The sequence below is a fragment of the Mus musculus genome, chromosome 5, assembly GCF_000001635.26.
Source record: "Mus musculus strain C57BL/6J chromosome 5, GRCm38.p6 C57BL/6J".
Taxonomy (NCBI): domain Eukaryota; kingdom Metazoa; phylum Chordata; class Mammalia; order Rodentia; family Muridae; genus Mus; species Mus musculus.
In genome coordinates this window covers 18,264,708-18,284,569 of record NC_000071.6, presented here as the reverse complement: position 1 = coordinate 18,284,569, position 19,862 = coordinate 18,264,708, and the positions used below count along the sequence as shown (strand labels likewise).

The following is a 19,862-nucleotide window of genomic DNA, read 5'->3' as shown; positions in this document are numbered from 1 at the left end:
ATAAAATTAGCATAGTTTAAGAAAGCTTCCATTCCTTTTTGATGATATAAATGTTTAACAGATTTGGGGACACAGTGTTCTTTTAATGAGCTTGGTATATACAGTTAGCTAATTTTGCACTAGTTGGGCTAGGTCACATTGGAACTGGAAAACTTCAAAGACTAAGTTACTATATTTCAGGAAAGCCAACATTTCCTTCAACTTCTAAAAATACCTAAGAACTTCAGACTGATTCTCTAGTTGATACAATTTACAAGATTTTCATATGAAGGAGAAAAGACTATGTGATGATTTTTTTTTGTTGTTTAAATAGAGACTCGGGATTTGAGAAACAATTTATTAAAGAATTACAAAATTTCTGAGTAAATAATTCTAACACTTCTGAGTACTCTGTCATTTATATGCCTTATGGAACATGAAAACAGTAGTAAAAACTAAAGTTATTTTGGTCATTATCTTCATTTAGCTCTTTAAATACTTACTAACTTTAAACACGATTTGGTCTCAACTGTTGATGCTATTAACTTGTAGGTTCTTTCTCAAGTGATAGTCCCAGACTAGTGACTTCATCATTGCTTGGTCTTTTCTGATTAGACAACTTGAGAACCACTGGCTGACATGTTCCAGTTTATGACCAATCTATGAAGGACCATCATTCATTTATAGTTCTTAAGTTAAATATGGGAGGTTTCTTCTATACTCAAAGTACCCAACTGTCACATAGAATGAAATCTCTTTGGTTTCAACATTCATTTAGTCTAGAAGGCAGTTCCAAATCTTAAACATAATAAAATTAGTCTATTTTTTTCCAATTTTATTTCTTTACTTATTCACTTTATATGCAAGTCACTGCCCCCCTCCTGGTGACCCCTCCCACAATCCTTAGCCATCTCTCCCTCCTGTTCTTCTTCAATTAAGTGGGGCTTAACCTTGGTAGTTCAAGTCTCTGCAAGGCTAGGAGCTTCCTCTCCCATTGAGGCCAGACAAGGCATCCCAGCTTGTAGAACGTATCCCATATACAGGCAACAGCTTTTGGGATAGCCCTGGTCCAGTTGTTCAGGATTCACATGAAGGCCAATCTGCACATCTGTTACATATGAGTGGGGAGGCCTAGGTCTAGCCTGTGTATGTTTTTTGATGGGTGGTTCAGATTTTGAGAGCCCTAATGGTCTAGGTTAGTTGACTCTGTTGGTCTTCCTATGAAGTTCTCATCTGCTTCAGGGCCACAATCCTTCCTCCTGTTCTTCCATAAGAGTCCCCAAGTGCCGTTCACTGTTTGGTTGTGGGTGTCTGTATCTGAGTCAGCTGCTAGGTGGAGCCTCTCAGAGGACAACATGCTCCTCTCTGCAAGCATCACAGAGTATCATTAGTAGTGTTAGGAATTGGGGCTTGCCCATGGGAAAGGTCTAAAGTTGGACCTATCCCCTCAGTCTCTGCTCCATCCTCTGCCCCTGCATTTCTTGTAGACAGGATAAATTTGGAGTGGAAAGTTATATGGGTGGGTTGGTGTCTCTATTGCTCTAGTCTTCCTGTCTGGCTACAGGAGGTGGCCTCTTCAGGTTCCATATCCCCAGTGGTGTGAGTCACACCTAAGGTCACCCCCATTGGTTCTTGGGTGCCTCCCTTATCCCAGGTATTATTTCTTAAAAGTGTTGGAAAGTGTTTAGTAGGCATAGTTTACTCATTTAGTAGGATATAGTTAGAAGGTTCTTTATGTATCACATGTTGGGGACATAAACAAGAGAGACAAGAGTCTTTGCTTTTAAATTCTTCAAGTGGAAAGACATTAAAAAAGCAGATATTTAATTTTTAGATGGTGATTGCTATGACAAAAGATATGACTTACGGGTAAAATATATCCATTGCCCAAGAATGCTTTCTCTTCCTAGGGCTTTGGTAACAAATTGAAAATAACTGGGTTCATGAACAAGTAGAAATTGACTAGGCTCCTGTTCTAGAGGGGGGAAATGAAATCAGTCCAGTGGAAGGCCGCACTCCCTCTCAGGGCTTTGGGGAAGACAGTCCCTGATAGCTGCTCAATTTACAGCATACCTTGGCTCACACCTGTTCTCCCTCTAATGCCCCCTGTTCTTCTTTCTTATATGGGGAGAGGGGCTCGGGACTCCCTTTTGACTTAGAATTCATACCTTGGTTTACTTTTCTGCCCTTGTGTTGCTATAAGCAGATGAGTTTGTTACTTCCAGACTGCTATAGACAAGCAGCTCAAACACTCCCACCAGTTACACATCACCTTCCCTCAGAGTACATTGCCCATTTGCTGTTAGAACTCATTACAAGTGTATCTCGCCAGCTTCCTGTTCATGTTCCATTCCTCACAGCCTCTTAAGACTGAAGAAAACTGCAGGGTTTTCAATTTTGCCTAAATTTGAAGTAGAACGAACCTTGTTGTTTGTACCTCAAGATAATCTAGTTGTTTCTTTTTCTGTGAAGTACTTCAGTACCCCTCAAGATGCTCCTCATTATTTGGTTACTGAAGCTCCCTTTGTTGGCTCAGCCTTGTGCTACTCTGTAGTCTTCAGAGAACACAATCGCTAGACCGTTTGCTGTCACTTGAATACATGGCTGCTGAGGCTGGCAGACCAGAGTCTGTAGAGGCGGCTGTCAAGCTTAACTTAAAACTGAGCTGCAGTCCTAAGCATATTTTGCCATTTTGTCTGAGATCCCCCAGTTTTGGTCCTGCTCATCGTAGATTGGAGGGAGCCTGCCGACACCACGCAGGACAAGTCTTCCTTGCTTCAGATCAGCCTGCATCAACTCTATCATAACACAGAAGCATGAAGAAGTCATTAAATAACTTAATTGGCAAACCAGCACAGAGAAGGTGGAGAATGGGAAGGACAGGACTGCTGGGGAGAGTGGAGGAGAGGTGCATGCTGGGTAACAGAGCTTTCTTTTTTTTTTTTTTTTTTTTTTTTTTGAGTTGGTAGCCTTGATAGTTTTAATAGAACTCTAAATTCTTTACAAGAAATGTACTAACAATTCACTGAAACTCAATGTTCTCCAATCTGTTTATTATAATATTAGTTAAAATATATTCATTTAATATTTGAGATCAGTAATCCCATTAAAATAGTATATTACTATTTGATCATAAGTTGCAATTGTTTTATGTGAAAATATTTTGTTCTGAGCATCAAATTTCATTATTTACATTTTAAGCTAATGAAGCTTTTTGGATTTGTCTGTCATTTAAATGTCAAACAATTTTTCTTTTTTTTTTCCATTTTTTATTAGGTATTTAGCTCATTTACATTTCCAATGCTATACCAAAAGACCCCCATATCCACCCACCCCCACTCCCCTGCCCACCCACTCCCCCTTTTTGGCCCTGGTGTTCCCCTGTACTGGGGCATATACAGTTTGCAAGTCCAATGGGCCTCTCTTTCCAGTGATGGCCGACTAGGCCATCTTTTGATATATATGCAGCTAGAGTCAAGAGCTCCGGGGTACTGGTTAGTTCATAATGTTGTTCCACCTATAGGGTTGCAGATCCCTTTAGCTCCTTGGCTACATTCTCTAGCTCCTACATTGGGAGCCCTATGATCCATCCATTAGCTGACTGTGAGCATCCACTTCTGTGTTTGCTAGGCCCCGGCATAGTCTCACAAGAGACAGCTACATCTGGGTCCTTTCAATAAAACCTTGCTAGTGTATGCAATGGTGTCAGCGTTTGGATGCTGATTATGGGGTGGATCCCTGGATATGGCAGTCTCTACATGGTCCATCCTTTCATCTCAGCTCCAAACTTTGTCTCTGTAACTCCTTCCATGGGTGTTTTGTTCCCATATCTAAGGAGGGGCATAGTGTCCACACGTCAGTCTTCATTCTTCTTGAGTTTCATGTATTTAGCAAATTATATCTTATATCTTGGGTATCCTAGGTTTGGGGCTAATATCCACTTATCAGTGAGTACATATTGTGTGAGTTTCTTTGTGAATGTGTTACCTCACTCAGGATGATGCCCTCCAGGTCCATCCATTTGGCTAGGAATTTCATAAATTCATTCTTTTTAATAGCTGAGTAGTACTCCATTGTGTAGATGTACCACATTTTCTGTATCCATTCCTCTGTTGAGGGGCATCTAGGTTCTTTCCAGCTTCTGGCTATTATAAATAAGGCTGCTATGAACATAGTGGAGCATGTGTCCTTGTTACCAGTTGGAGCATCTTCTGGATATATGCCCAGGAGAGGTATTGCTGGATCCTCCGGTAGTACTATGTCCAATTTTCTGAGGAACCGCCAGACTGATTTCCAGAGTGGTTGTACAAGCCTGCAATCCCACCAACAATGGAGGAGTGTTCCTCTTTCTCCACATCCTCGCCAGCATCTGCTGTCACCTGAATTTTTGATCTTAGCCATTCTGACTGGTGTGAGGTGGAATCTCAGGGTTGTTTTGATTTGCATTTCCCTGATGATTAAGGATGTTGAACATTTTTTCAGGTGCTTCTCTGCCATTCGGTATTCCTCAGGTGAGAATTCTTTGTTCAGTTCTGAGCCCCATTTTTTAATGGGGTTATTTGATTTTCTGAAGTCCACCTTCTTGAGTTCTTTATATATGTTGGATATTAGTCCCCTATCTGATTTAGGATAGGTAAAGATCCTTTCCCAATCTGTTGGTGGTCTTTTTGTCTTATTGACGGTGTCTTTTGCCTTGCAGAAACTTTGGAGTTTCATTAGGTCCCATTTGTCAATTCTCGATCTTACAGCACAAGCCATTGCTGTTCTGTTCAGGAATTTTTCCCCTGTGCCCATATCTTCAAGGCTTTTCCCCACTTTCTCCTCTATAAGTTTCAGTGTCTCTGGTTTTATGTGGAGTTCCTTGATCCACTTAGATTTGACCTTAGTACAAGGAGATAAGTATGGATCGATTCGCATTCTTCTACACGATAACAACCAGTTGTGCCAGCACCAATTGTTGAAAATGCTGTCTTTCTTCCACTGGATGGTTTTAGCTCCCTTGTCGAAGATCAAGTGACGATAGGTGTGTGGGTTCATTTCTGGGTCTTCAATTCTATTCCATTGGTCTACTTGTCTGTCTCTATACCAGTACCATGCAGTTTTTATCACAATTGCTCTGTAGTAAAGCTTTAGGTCTGGCATGGTGATTCCGCCAGAAGTTCTTTTATCCTTGAGAAGACTTTTTGCTAACCTAGGTTTTTTGTTATTCCAGACAAATTTGCAAATTGCTCCTTCCAATTCGTTGAAGAATTGAGTTGGAATTTTGATGGGGATTGCATTGAATCTGTAGATTGCTTTTGGCAAGATAGCCATTTTTACAATGTTGATCCTGCCAATCCATGAGCATGGGAGATCTTTCCATCTTCTGAGATCTTCCTTAATTTCTTTCTTCAGAGATTTGAAGTTTTTATCATACAGATCTTTCACTTCCTTAGTTAGAGTCACGCCAAGATATTTTATATTATTTGTGACTATTGAGAAGGGTGTTGTTTCCCTAATTTCTTTCTCAGCCTGTTTATTCTTTGTATAGAGAAAGGCCATTGACTTGTTTGAGTTTATTTTATATCCAGCTACTTCACCGAAGCTATTTATCAGGTTTAGGAGTTCTCTGGTAGAATTTTTAGGGTCACTTATATATACTATCATATCATCTGCAAAAAGTGATATTTTGACTTCCTCTTTTCCAATTTGTATCCCCTTGATCTCCTTTTGTTGTCGAATTGCTCTGGCTAATACTTCAAGTACTATGTTGAAAAGGTAGGGAGAAAGTGGGCAGCCTTGTCTAGTCCCTGATTTTAGTGGGATTGCTTCCAGCTTCTCTCCATTTACTTTGATGTTGGCTACTGGTTTGCTGTAGATTGCTTTTATCATGTTTAGGTATGGGCCTTGAATTCCTGATCTTTCCAAAACTTTTATCATGAATGGGTGTTGGATCTTGTCAAATGCTTTTTCTGCATCTAACGAGATGGTCATGTGGTTTTTGTCTTTGAGTTTGTTTATATAATGGATTACATTGATGGATTTTCGTATATTAAACCATCCCTGCATCCCTGGAATAAAACCTACTTGGTCAGGATGGATGATTGCTTTAATGTGTTCTTGGATTCGGTTAGCGAGAATTTTATTGAGGATTTTTGCATCGATATTCATAAGAGAAATTGGTCTGAAGTTCTCTATCTTTGTTGGGTCTTTCTGTGGTTTAGGTATCAGGGTAATAGTGGCTTCATAAAATGAGTTGGGTAGAGTACCTTCTACTTCTATTTTGTGAAATAGTTTGTGCAGAACTGGAATTAGATCTTCTTTGAAGGTCTGATAGAACTCTGCACTAAACCCATCTGGTCCTGGGCTTTTTTTGGTTGGGAGACTATTAATAACTGCTTCTATTTCTTTAGGTGATATGGGACTGTTTAGATGATCAACTTGATCCTGATTCAACTTTGGTACCTGGTATCTGTCCAGAAATTTGTCCATTTCATCCAGGTTTTCCAGTTTTGTTGAGTATAGCCTTTTGTAGAAGGATCTGATGGTGTTTTGGATTTCTTCAGGATCTGTTGTTATGTCTCTTTTTTCATTTCTGATTTTGTTAATTAGGATTTTGTCCCTGTGCCCTTTAGTGAGTCTAGCTAAGGGTTTATCTATCTTGTTGATTTTCTCAAAGAACCAACTCCTCGTTTGGTTAATTCTTTGAATAGTTCTTTTTGTTTCCACTTGGTTGATTTCACCCCTGAGTTTGATTATTTCCTGCCGTCTACTCCTCTTGGGTGAATTTACTTCCTTTTTTTCTAGGGCTTTTAGATGTGTTGTCAAGCTGCTAGTATGTGCTGTCTCCCGTTTCTTCTTGGAGGCACTCAGAGCTATGAGTTTCCCTCTTAGAAATGCTTTCATTGTGTCCCATAGGTTTGGGTACATTGTGGCTTCATTTTCATTAAACTCTAAAAAGTCTTTAATTTCTTTCTTTATTCCTTCCTTTACCAAGGTATCATTGAGAAGAGTGTTATTCAGTTTCCACGTGAATGTTGGCTTTCCATTATTTATGTTGTTATTGAAGATCAGTCTTAGGCCATGGTGGTCTGATAGGATACATGGGACAATTTCAATAGTTTTGTATCTATTGAGGCCTGTTTTGTGACCAATTATATGGTTAATTTTGGAGAAGGTCCCGTGAGGTGCTGAGAAGAAGGTATATCCTTTTGTTTTAGGATAAAATGTTCTGTAGATATCTGTCAGGTCCATTTGTTTCATAACTTCTGTTAGTTTCACTGTGTCCCTGTTTAGTTTCTGTTTCCACGATCTGTCCTTTGAAGAAAGTGGTGTGTTGAAGTCTCCCACTATTATTGTGTGAGGTGCAATGTATGCTTTGAGCTTTACTAAAGTTTCTTTAATGAATGTGGCTGCCCTTGCATTTGGTGCGTAGATATTCAGAATTGAGAGTTCCTCTTGGAGGATTTTACCTTTGATGAGTATGAAGTGTCCCTCCTTGTCTTTTTTGATAACTTTGGGTTGGAAGTCGATTTTATCTGATATTAAAATGGCTACTCCAGCTTGTTTCTTCAGTCCATTTGCTTGGAAAATTGTTTTCCAGCCTTTCACTCTGAGGTAGTGTCTGTCTTTTCCCTGAGATGGGTTTCCTGTAAGGAGCAGAATTTGGGTCCTGTTTGTGTAGCCAGTCTGTTAGTCTATGTCTTTTTATTGGGGAATTGAGTCCATTGATATTAAGAGATATTAAGGAAAAGTAATTATTGCTTCCTTTTATTTTTGTTGTTAGATTTGGCATTCTGTTCTTGTGGCTGTCTTCTTTTTGGTTTGTTGAATGATTACTTTCTTGGTTGTTCTAGGGCGTGATTTCCGTCCTTGTATTGCTTCTTTTCTGTTATTATCCTTTGAAGGGCTGGATTTGTGGAAAGATATTGTGTGAATTTGTTTTTGTCGTGGAATACTTTGGTTTCTCCATCTATGGTATTTGAGAGTTTGGCCGGGTATAGTAGCCTGGGCTGGCATTTGTGTTCTCTTAGTGTCTGTATAACATCTGTCCAGGCTCTTCTGGCTTTCATAGTCTCTGGTGAAAAGTCTGGTGTAATTCTGATAGGCCTTCCTTTATATGTTACTTGACCTTTCTCCCTTACTGCTTTTAATATTCTATCTTTATTTAGTGCATTTGTTGTTCTGATTATTATGTGTCGGGAGGAATTTCTTTTCTGGTCCAGTCTATTTGGAGTTCTGTAGGCTTCTTGTATGATCATGGGCATCTCTTTTTTTATGTTTGGGAAGTTTTCTTCTATTATTTTGTTGAAGATATTAGCTGGCCCTTTAAGTTGAAAATCTTCATTCTCATCAATTCCTATTATCCGTAGGTTTGGTCTTCTCATTGTGTCCTGGATTACCTGGATGTTTTGAGTTAGGATCCTTTTGCATTTTGTATTTTCTTTGACTGTTGTGTCGATGTTCTCTATGGAATCTTCTGCACCTGAGATGCTCTCTTCCATTTCTTGTATTCTGTTGCTGATGCTCGCATCTATGGTTCCAGATCTCTTTCCTAGGGTTTCTATCTCCAGCGTTGCCTCGCTTTGGGTTTTCTTTATTGTGTCTACTTCCCCTTTTAGTTCTAGTATGGTTTTGTTCATTTCCATCACCTGTTTGGATGTGTTTTCCTGTTTTTCTTTAATGATTTCTACCTGTTTGGCTGTGTTTTCCTGCTTTTTTTTAAGGGCCTGTAACTCTTTAGCAGTGCTCTCCTGTAATTCTTTAAGTGACTTATGAAAGTCCTTCTTGATGTCCTCTATCATCATCATGAGAAATGTTTTTAAATCTGGGTCTAGATTTTCGGTTGTGTTGGGGTGCCCAGGACTAGGTGGGGTGGGAGTGCTGCGTTCTGATGATGGTGAGTGGTCTTGATTTCTGTTAGTAGGATTCTTACGTTTGCCTTTCGCCATCTGGTAATCTCTGAAGCTAGCTGTTTTAGTTGTCACTGTTAAGAGCTTGTTCTTCAGGTGACTCTGTTAGCCTCTGTAAGCATACCTGGAGTGTAGCACTCTCCTTAGTTTCAGTGGGCAGAGTATTCTCTGCAGGCAAGCTCTCTTCTTGCAGGGCAGGTACCCAGATATCTGGTGTTCAAACCAGACTCCTGGCAGAAGTTGTGTTCCACTCACTAGAGGTCTTAGGATCTCGTGTGGAATCCTGTGTGGGCCCTTGCGGGTGTCAGGCGACTCCGCTGGCAAGGTAGCCCGGGGCTCGAGTGGAGCGGAAGGGGTTTGTGCCCCAGATCAAGCCCGGGTATCCTGCTTCCCTATGTACCGCAGTCTCAGGTTCCGCGCGATTGGATTGGGGCAGGCGCTATGTTCCACTCACCAGAGGTCTTAGGATCCCGTGGGGAGTCCCGTGTGGGCCCTTGCGGGTGTTGGGCAAGACTCTGCTGGCAAGGTAGCCTGGGGCTCGAGTCGAGCGGAAGGGACTTGTGCCCCAGATCAGGCCCGGGTAGCCTGCTTCCCTATGTACTGCAGTCTCAGGTTCCGCGCGATTGGATTGGGGCAGGCGCTGTGTTCCACTCACCAGAGGTCTTAGGATCCAGTGGGGAGTCCCGTGTGGGCCCTTGCGGGTGTTGGGCAAGACTCTGCTGGCAAGGTAGCCTGGGGCTCGAGTCGAGCGGAAGGGACTTGTCGTAACAGAGCTTTCTTAAGGTTATACTAAAACTCTATGAATTGTATTCCGAGGCAATTTAAGAAATGTTGATCTAATTAAATGGGTTTTCCCTTTGTTCTTGTTTGATCTCTCTTACGACGTGTCATTATCTTGACCACTCTGCTCTCTGTTCTCTTTCCAGCCAGTGCACTCTGATTTATGCTGTGGTAGGATCCTTTCGTTATAACATACTTTAGTGAGCGGCTTCCAGCCCAACCATAATGACAAAAGTAACAACCTTAGTGGACAAACTCAGATTTGGTTTGTAGGCCACTACTGCTCTGTGGGGAATTAAATAGGAATGGTTTTAATTAGTGTACCATCAAGATAAATGGGGCCTTTAAAACTGTGCCAGTTTACAGAGCGCTTCCATTATATAAGTGGTTATTTCTAGGCTGTATAATGTAGTCTATGCAAATTTAAACTTTTGCTTAACTTTATAAACTCTTGCCAGGAACAAGAAGAAAAGGTCATTGGCATTATGTTGTTTGATTGTGTCCCAGAACCTTGCACATTAGCCTCCAATTCCCCATAATTGTGCCTTATATAAAAATTGAGGAATTTTATTCTAAATTTCAAGCCCCTACCCCTTTCCATTTTATTCTGTAATCCACACAAACCTTTTGGCCCCTTTCTGAATTACTTTATTTCAGAACCGTTTTCTTACCTGTAATTGCTTTTTCTTTCCTCCAACATCTTGCTCTCTGTTTTAAGAGAACTCATTTCTTGGTTGAAATAGGGGAACCCTGTTGTGTAGCACTAATGCCTGGGACTGGCAAGTTCAGTATGCTTCTTTGATCTCTGGCTTCCTTCATTGCTTTGTAGGACTGTCAGTGGTGACAACAGTGTGATGCATTCATCTTCAGCTGCTGTGATGTCCCCAAGTGCTTTCATATGTTTGTTAATGGATGTCTATGCTTTTAAAAAATTAAATTTTCATTTGTTATTATTTGTTTATGTGTGTGTATGCACACAGGATATCACACATACACACATGCCACAGAGTGGGTGTGGAGAGGATCCAGGCGCTGAACTCAGGCTGCTAGGCGTTCTCTGGGCCATCTCAAGGACCCAGATGTGCTGTGTGTGGAGAGTACTTTTGATTTTGCTTTATAGTTACTCTAGCTGTAATCAAATGCTTAATAAGAATGATTTATTAACATTTTTCCCTTTGAGAAAATTAACTGGTAACATTTTTTTTCCTCCCACTATGTCCCTTTTCTCCTTTCTTCCCATCCCACAGCCTCCAAGCTATGTGAAACTTTTTTTTTTTGGCATTACAGAACTCGGAGCTTTTGAACATTTAATGTGGTGTCAAATCGTACATTTTCCTCTTACAGAATGTTTGACGTGGGAGGTCAGAGGTCAGAGCGGAAGAAGTGGATCCACTGCTTTGAAGGGGTGACCGCCATCATCTTCTGTGTGGCCCTGAGTGACTATGACCTGGTTCTTGCTGAAGATGAAGAAATGGCAAGTAGAAGCAGCTGTAGGGGTACAGCCTGAAATGTCCAGAGCTGCACACGTTGCCAAGACCTTAGCTGAGGAGCCTTGAGAAGTCCTTGCTCATGAACGAAGTATTTGCAAGTTCAATTTCTTTGCTTCAGCGCCTCTGCTGCAGCCCAGAGGGCACCGATGCTTAGAAGGCACAGGTGTTTCTCCATCCATCTACCTGGGAATTGCCTGCATCTGCCCAAAGGCTCATATTTCCCCATGAGTTACTCTGTCGGTCTATAATCTTCCTTATATGTTATACTTCTCTAGTTATAGAAAAACAATTTTCAAGTAACATCCAATAAATATACCATTACTCTAGGAAGTATTTTCTAATACATTGAAAACTCTGGCACTTATAAACATATGAAAATGATGGGCAGGTTTCAGGTTTTTCTAAATCAAGTTCATACCGTCATCAGTCATGGGGGGAAATGGGGCATAACATACATTTTTTGCATTTCCCCACTGTAAAACGTGTCAGTGTCCTCTTTGAACACAGCACGAAAGGATAGAAAACAAGAACTGGAAGTCATCTTCTCTAACATCCACTGTGCTGGGCTAATTGGATTTCAGCTCTCTCCATTTGACACAGTGCTCTTAAAGCTTCCACCTACCTCCTAAGCAAAGCTTAGATGGCCTGTGCAGCAGTGACATTTCCTCCATGTGTTCCCATGTGGACATCCCTTGACTGTGACATCCTATAGCTCTCAGGCATGAGCCAGTGATGTTTGAAAGACATTGAACAAGGTGCCCGCTAACATCTATGTTGTGCTTGTCCAGAAATGACAAAGAATGTAGTTAGTATTCTGGAATTATTATCAGCTCTAGAGCACAGATCTGACTAGATAGAAGCCACAACCACTGTACCTGGCCAACTGTCACCTGATAAGTCTAATTAGAAGATGCTGGCCAGGAAGAAGAGGGAAAAAAAATCATTCATTACAGCCTTCCTGGGAGAACAGGGTATCTGCACCCTAGGCTGTTGTTAGAAGCTGAGACGAGCAAAAGAAAAAGCCGGAAGCACTGGGTGTGCATGGTCCTAGTGTCTGGGTCGAACTGTGATCTGGTCACATTGTCACAGCCCTGGTTGTGCAGGGTCTCCAGCTGTTGTCTAGTATATTGTTGTTGCTTGAGGAGAGGGAAGGCATTCGGGTTTTTTCATCAGGAGTTAATTGCTTTCACCCCGGGGCCAGCTTCCCTTCCATCACAGGGAGTAAACCTTTAAGGCTCTTTCTTCTTCACTTTGAAATAAGCCAAAGTGACTCAGACAGAACAGGTTAGAGACAAAATTGGAGTTGAGACACCAACTGGGACATCCTTCAGGGTGTTACGTGCTTTTCAGCTGAAAGGATCTGGCAGTTGCCACATTTGTTCTTTTTAAAACAGATCCTCAGAAACTGCACTGTTCATGAAAATGATTTCTTTTTTTTTTTTAATTACAGAACCGTATGCACGAGAGCATGAAGCTGTTCGATAGCATCTGTAACAACAAGTGGTTTACAGACACGTCCATCATCCTTTTCCTCAACAAGAAGGACCTCTTCGAAGAAAAAATAAAAAAGAGCCCCCTCACGATATGCTACCCAGAATATGCAGGTATTTCACTCTCTTAGAGTAACCTAGCAAATCCTGTGCTTCTGAGTGAAATTCCCCCTATGGCAAGATTTGCAGGTGTTGGTTTGAATTTATTGATATGCTAATTCTTTCACTGGAGGGTGTCATACTTTTCAAACTGCATTTGAGCACAAATAGTCCCTTAAGGTGTGGAGAAGTTTTTCTGAACATCCCTGGTTTGCTTTGTGAAAAGGCTTGGAGGTAATTTCCAGAGATGTCTCCATGTCTCTGTAAATGTAAAGACTGACTTGTTAAAAAAAAATAACCAGATCACAGATTGGATAAACAAGATAAGATCTGTCTCTGCTCACTATCTTCTCTCAAACACATTCATGATAAACAATAGCAGTCACCCTGCTTCTAAGAGGGACCATGAATATTACTGTAAGAAGACAAGTGAAGAGGAGCCAGAGAGGCAGCCACTTCCTCCACGGTGCCAGGGAAACTTTGATAGGAAATCCAGGCCTTAATAGTGAGACTCTCATAGACAATGTACCTCTGTGAGTAAAGGCCTAGCTTTTACAAAATTTGGTCTGTGATCTCAAACAAAGCAGATACTTTATCTATGTTCCAGTGCCTCATCTATAAAATTAGGAACTGGGTTAAAACCTTGGTTTTAATTTGGTTTACTTCCTTGGAGCACATCCCAAGCTGATATTGAAAGCAAGTCTGGTGTTCACACTTATGAGCCCCAGTCTTGGGGGATGAAGAGGAACATCAGTACTTCAAGGCCATCCTGGTCTACATAGAACGTCCAAAGACAGATCAGGGTATATGAGAACCTGTTTCCAAAACAAAAAGTGAATACCAGGACCAGAGCTATCTATCCCCACACACCCTTCCAGTCCTCATATATAAGCAAAGTAAATTGGTTTTCATATATATATTTATATCCATCCTGTTTCTTTAAAATATAAGACTTTCACTGGTTTGTATGAACTCTAAATCTAAAATGTAAATGTTCTTAACCTTTTCCTCATTCTGTTTGAAAAAGCAAAAAATAATTCTCCAGAACTTCTCAAACTCTAAATAAAATTTGAGTCAATGCTGCACTGAACTGGTTGTTGGTGGGCATTGCGTGAATGCTGCTTCCAAGTTGACGCTGAGCAGCCTGTTGGCATTGGTTCTTGGATAGCCCTGCTCAGATATAGTCCATCTTGAGACCCCAGTGCACCACACATCTGCACCTAGGCCTGCACCAAGCAGTTAATTAGGGTCTCAGTGGAAGCAGAAAGGACTTGTTCCTTGGTAAACACAAGACTATTACATAATCATTTGATAGCCCAAGTGCTAAGATTATAATTTCAGATCTGCACTACTTGCTCTAAGAATTGGTTCCGTTGCTTCCTGCATCACCATGAGCACTTGGTTCTTACGACTATGAGCCTTTATGTTTTATGGATAAACCCTGTGTAGCCCCCACCTGCTTGGGTGTATCCTGCCTCTGTCTGCTGACTTGCAAAGCACCTCCTCCTTCTTCATTGTAAGTTGCCATTTCACCGGGATCCATTTCCAGTCCTTTCATGGTCATGCTGGCTGTTGAATTGTGTTGTCAGACCCTGAACATCCCTCTGCAGCCCCTTGCCTCTGTTTCCAACTGTTTCTTGAATGTGGTTTTTAGCACTGAAGCATAAGCCAAGCTAATCTCTCCTTCTCCTTTGACTGTCTCATAAAGTTTCCAGTTTTGAAGTTGCCCTCACTCAATCATATATTCTTTCAGGAAAGTTCCCATGGTAGACAGTACCTATGCTCCCACCATGAATGTGTACACACTGAAACACATATATGCCCCCCCCCACACACACACACACACTTTGTTCTTGTTCAGACTGAAAGTCAGATCAAAGAATGTGTTCACCAGTTTATTCATGGATCTGGAAGCCCCTGGGGCACAGTCATTTAGCTACTCAGAATGTGTATTGCCTATGAGTACTGTACCCAGTACAAATTACTTCACACAAACGCCTTTGTAATTAATTTAGGAGTTATATTCTAATTGCTTCTTTAACCGAACAAGACATTGCATACAAATTTTAGAGCACTGAATGATTGGATTTTTAAAGGCTTATTATTACATAAAACAATTAAAGTAGAAACTCAGTGACGGTGGTTGTATCATTCATGCTGTCTAGCACACTAAACACAACTTCTCTCTGGGCCTTGTCATGTGGCATTTCCCATGCGTTGCATGGTATTTTTATGTATGGTGTGATAACAATGGGTAGGGTTGGCAGGATAGAGTCATTAGAGTCTATCTCAGGATGTGTAATGGTGAAGAAGAATTGAGATCCAGCAAAACATGTAAGAAAACATACAACAAAGCTGAGATACTGTTTGTATTATCTGTCAGAGTTTCTTGTTTTGCGTTGTTTTGTTTTTTAAAGTGGTACAGAACCCATCTGGGTTTGGTTAGTTAGCTGCATATGTATCAAAAGATGGCCTAGTCGGCCATCACTGCAAAGAGAGGCCCATTGGACTTGCAAACTTTATATGCCCCAGTACAGGGGAACACCAGGGCCAAAAAGGGGGAGTGGGTGGGTAGGGGATTGGGGGTGGGTGGGTATGGGGGACCTTTGGGATAGCATTGAAAATGTAAACGAGGAAAATACCTAATTAAAAAAAAAAAAGATGTGGAAAGAGTGAACATCTTGGATGGTGGTGGACTGCAGAGAAGCAGTGCTGTAGAACACAGCAGCACTTTGTATCCTGAGTTGTCATGGTAAACGCTGAGACCCAGTTGTGGAACAGAGCACCTCAGAGCAGAAGCGGGGAGCACAAAGAATCCTGAAAGGCACATGAGTCATTTGGGTTATTATAAAAGAGGGATTTAATAGATTTTTTCTGTTATATGCCATATAATATTTTCTAACAGTATCAAGTGGACAAATATGCAGTTAGCTCTAGTATGAAACATGTTTAGAAAACCACAAACAATCAAATACAGAATTGTGGGGTCCAGCTCCAATTCATGCATCTGTGAATTAGCTCCTGCATCTAAGGCCTGGGGAATGACATGGAAGTGGAGGCAGAACGACTGTAAGAGCCAGAAGATTAGAGTTGGATGTGAGAGTGTATCTCACAGTAATGTCAGAAGCTACGTACAGAGTCTCACATGACTGCCTAGGCATGAGCTAAACAAGGACAACACCAATAGACATCCCAGAGTAGATGAGAGAAAATCCAAGAGGCCTCAATTCTACTCAAAGAGTGACAGACAAATCAGAGATGTGAGAGCAGAAACTTCTCAGGGAGGAGCGCACCAGGTTTCTATCCAATACCTTGGTGAGCCCTGAGAATGCCCACATAAACAACCTGAAACACACTGAGCAGGTTGGAGCTTTGTACACATACTTGTACATGGAGCAGCAGTCAATGAAAAAGGCTGTGAATTTGAAAGAGAGCAAGGAAGGCTATTTGATAGGTGTTCCAAGGCAGGCAAGGAAATGAAAAATGAAGTGATTCTGTTATAATCTCAAAAAGTAAAAAAAAAAAAAAAAAAACACACACACAGACAAAAACCCCCACCAAAAAAAAAAAAAAAAAAAAAAAAAAGCTTATAAAAAGAAAAGGAGGGAAATGAACACACAAACAGGACCAAGTGGCCCTTTATTGCCTGAATCCAGAAACTGAACTTTCCCATCACCCCGAAAGCTCTCCCACCCTCTTTCAGTCTCACCTGATTCATCCCCTGCCCTCATCCCCCTGAAAAATGATCATTAGAGCGGCTGATTTCCTTTTCATTGGTTGGCAACAACAGCTGGGTCACATGTGGTGCATCCGTGTTTATGTTTGGCTCCTTGGGTCCAGAAGAGGATTCAAAGTCCTTGTTTCTGAATGGCAGCTAATGATCTGATTCTCCCAGATTGTCCCTGTCAGTGACAGTGCATGGACTTGCAGGATATTTCCCAACGTAGAAGGCCATGCTGTGCTCTAGCAGCCTTTGGGACTCTTCTCTGACCACAGCACAGTCCTCAAGCCTGCAGCTCAGCATTGGGTCTCTGGGTCAGAGTGTGTGCACGTATCCTCAGGTTCTGCCACCCCATTTCTGAACTGTTCTTACTCGGAGCCAGTCTCTACCCCCTCAAGTAAAAGCTGGATGACCCTCCCCACCCCATTTTTCTCTTTCGATAACTTCATAGCCCTTAACCATATTCCAGATATGAACAAAAAATAATTGTGAAAGGATAATTAATGAGTGAATATGGAGGGAGAGAAGGAAGCATTTGACAGGCATTATTGATTTGCCCTGGGGTTAGCACAGTAACAGTGGGCCAACCTTAGGGTTAGGTGGCTTGAATTCTCCAGCTTAGGGATGTAGAAGAAAGAGTGTGGTAGATAAGAAAGTCTGACTCTTGGAGATTTAAACAGGAACAGCAAACATAGACAACAGAATCTTTAGGTTTAAAGACGGCCTGTAAAGATTAGTTTATGTATGGTATTTTTCATTTGGAAAGAGGTTCATTTTGCTCGAGAAGGGAGAGGGCAGTTATGGAGTCCCTCTATTTTATATGCAGAAAACTGACTATATGTGTTTTAAAGTGTCTTTTACTCAGACAAGTTTAAGTTCTTGCATGCTTCTTTCCTTTGTCCCATCTCAGGCTCAAACACATATGAAGAAGCGGCCGCGTATATTCAGTGTCAGTTTGAAGACCTCAATAAAAGGAAGGACACAAAGGAAATTTACACCCACTTCACGTGCGCCACAGATACGAAGAACGTGCAGTTCGTGTTCGATGCTGTAACAGACGTCATCATAAAGAATAACCTAAAAGACTGTGGTCTCTTCTAAGTTCTGCAGTGGGTAGTAAAAAAGCATTTTCCAACAGATGAGTACTTATATATGGATCTCTCTAGACTAGAGTGTCCCAGCAACTCAGAATGTAGTGTACAGCAAATGCATCCTGGACCTGACCAGAGTTCTGACCAAAGTTGTTCTGTATTGTATCTTTATCTGAACGTAATAGAAGGACCTGTCTTGAAGGAGAAAGATGGCCCTGGGGTGTGGGAGGGAGGAGTGATGTTGAAGCTGGTCTCTAGTGTACTGATGATTTCTGTGTAGGTGTAAATATGCAGATGTAAGATGTACTCATAACTTTTGATTTCCCACATATGTTTAGGTTGTAAGAGTGGCAACTTTGATTCTAGTGTGATGGCTTTGGAAAAAAACATAAATATTAAGTACCTTGTATGGAATGACAGATTGGTTCTTTGTCTGGCAGTTTTAATCAGCTTTATTTATGTTCCTGCCCCTAAATTTTAGGTACCATAATTAATATTAGGAAATGTCACTGCCCTTACCCTGAATCTATGTTTACTTGTATTCGTAAAATGTTATTTGTACAAACATTGCACAGACTATTTTAATAACATGATTTGTCCTCTAACGTTTACGTGTTTCCTGAGGATGTTCTTACAGAGGTTGGATGCACCTGCCTTTGGATCAATTATTTAAGCATTGAGTGCATTAGAATTTATTTACAGAGTGCATGATGTTCTGACTCTAGTTTAGATTTATTTAAGAAACCAAATCTCCAGATTTTTTCAGGACACAGGATCTTAGACTTAAAAGTCCTTCACTTTTAAATCCACAACTTTGTTTCAATTTGGTCTTAGTATCTGGATAGAATTTCTGCATTGCCTTGGAGTGATGCTAAATTAATTTTATACACTTAAATGACCACTGTTTTATTTATAATGAAGTTTAGATGAGTGATGAAAGCATTTTTGTGGGTAAAAACTTTTAGTATTATGTGAATTTTGAGACATTGATTTATGTATTTTTTTGACAAAGCCCTTGTATTTAAGCATATATGATACTTCCTTGTCTGGAAGAAAATCAGAAAATATGATATTGCTGATATTATACGAGCTTTTGATTCATATGGAACTAGTTTCAAGTTCATCACTTTATGTCAAAAAATGACTTCTTTTGCAGTAGGTATTCAAATTCCTTCCACTTGCTTGAATTTATATTCTTTTAAAGCTATTGTGTGATTTCTGAAATTAAGTGGACAATTATAAGTAGAAATTGAGTAATAGTATTTAACAAGATAAGTGAGTGTATGTGGGCTTAAATAGATGTTACAATACAGCTACATACTGAACTTTGTTCGTGCCATTGAAACAAAATCATTTACAATGTGTGTGCGCCCTGGTTTCAGCAAGCTGACTCGCCTTCCCAGCTCCTTCTCCTTTTGAACTCATCCTGCAACATTAACTCTGTCCACGAGCTTTGCTGGTGCATAGTTGCTCACTTGAGTTAGGTGTTGCCAGTTCCCCAGAGTCTCCCTGTTGAAGTTTGTGTATATGTAAGCGTGTGGAGAACTGTAAACTACATTCACACCTGTTTACTTTGAGCAAATTTGTTTCCTTCTTTGTAATGTAAAGAAATTCAGCGTTACCAAATTCCTTCAGTGTGAGTTTAGATTATTTTATGTGCCTTTCATGAAAGATCCATTTCCATTCATTTACTAATGGAAGACCTGTCAGACCCACATTGCGAAGCTATGTATGAAATTCAAGTATACTCTGGATAAATTTGAATGGTGAAAAGTAGTGTTTAAAAGCCACAAAGAAGCACATATTGGTGACCATCATTGGTGAATCCCTGAACTCTAGTCTGTGTAACTGTGCTACTAATACATCCCAATAAATCTAAATTTTTAAAATTTTACAAACCTATTGACTGAATTTATTTTCTATTAGAATATAGGTGTAGTGTGTGAAAGCTCCCTTCTTTGTTTCCAGTCCTCTCTCAGTTTAGCTTCATCTGTCTGAGAAGCTTGAGTTTGCCCTAAGTGTTCTTGTAAAGTATGATGTCAACATTAAATTGCCTGCCTTTCACCCACTTATGGGAATTCATCCTCCAGCTCACTCTGCCCATAGAGTCTTGGAGAATTGGGGTCTCGGGTCATAAAGATGTGCGTTAGAAGAGGCTTGTGGTGGTCTCCCCTTTCTTGCTTTCTTTAATGCTTGGCTTAGGCAGTGAGTAGATTCATTTGTGCCCATGTGCTTCCAGCATGGCGCTTGCCACAGGGATTAAAGAGTGGGGTCAGTTGAGCAGTCTAGAATCTCCAAATCCATAAGTCACACTAAGCCTT

The 19,862-nt window shown here is 40.8% G+C and overlaps 1 protein-coding gene across 1 annotated transcript in view; it reads left to right on the top strand.

Annotated features, from left to right (window-relative positions):
- Gnai1 (guanine nucleotide binding protein (G protein), alpha inhibiting 1) overlaps nt 1-19,435 on the top strand; it is a 95,279-nt gene extending 75,844 nt beyond the window's left edge. The window contains exons 6-8 of the mRNA NM_010305.1: nt 10,995-11,124; nt 12,591-12,744; nt 17,361-19,435. Of these exons, the coding sequence (NP_034435.1) occupies nt 10,995-11,124; nt 12,591-12,744; nt 17,361-17,551 (475 nt within the window). The 3' untranslated portion in view covers nt 17,552-19,435. The remainder of the gene's footprint in view (nt 1-10,994; nt 11,125-12,590; nt 12,745-17,360) is intronic.
- Nucleotides 19,436-19,862: the final 427 nt, after the last annotated feature.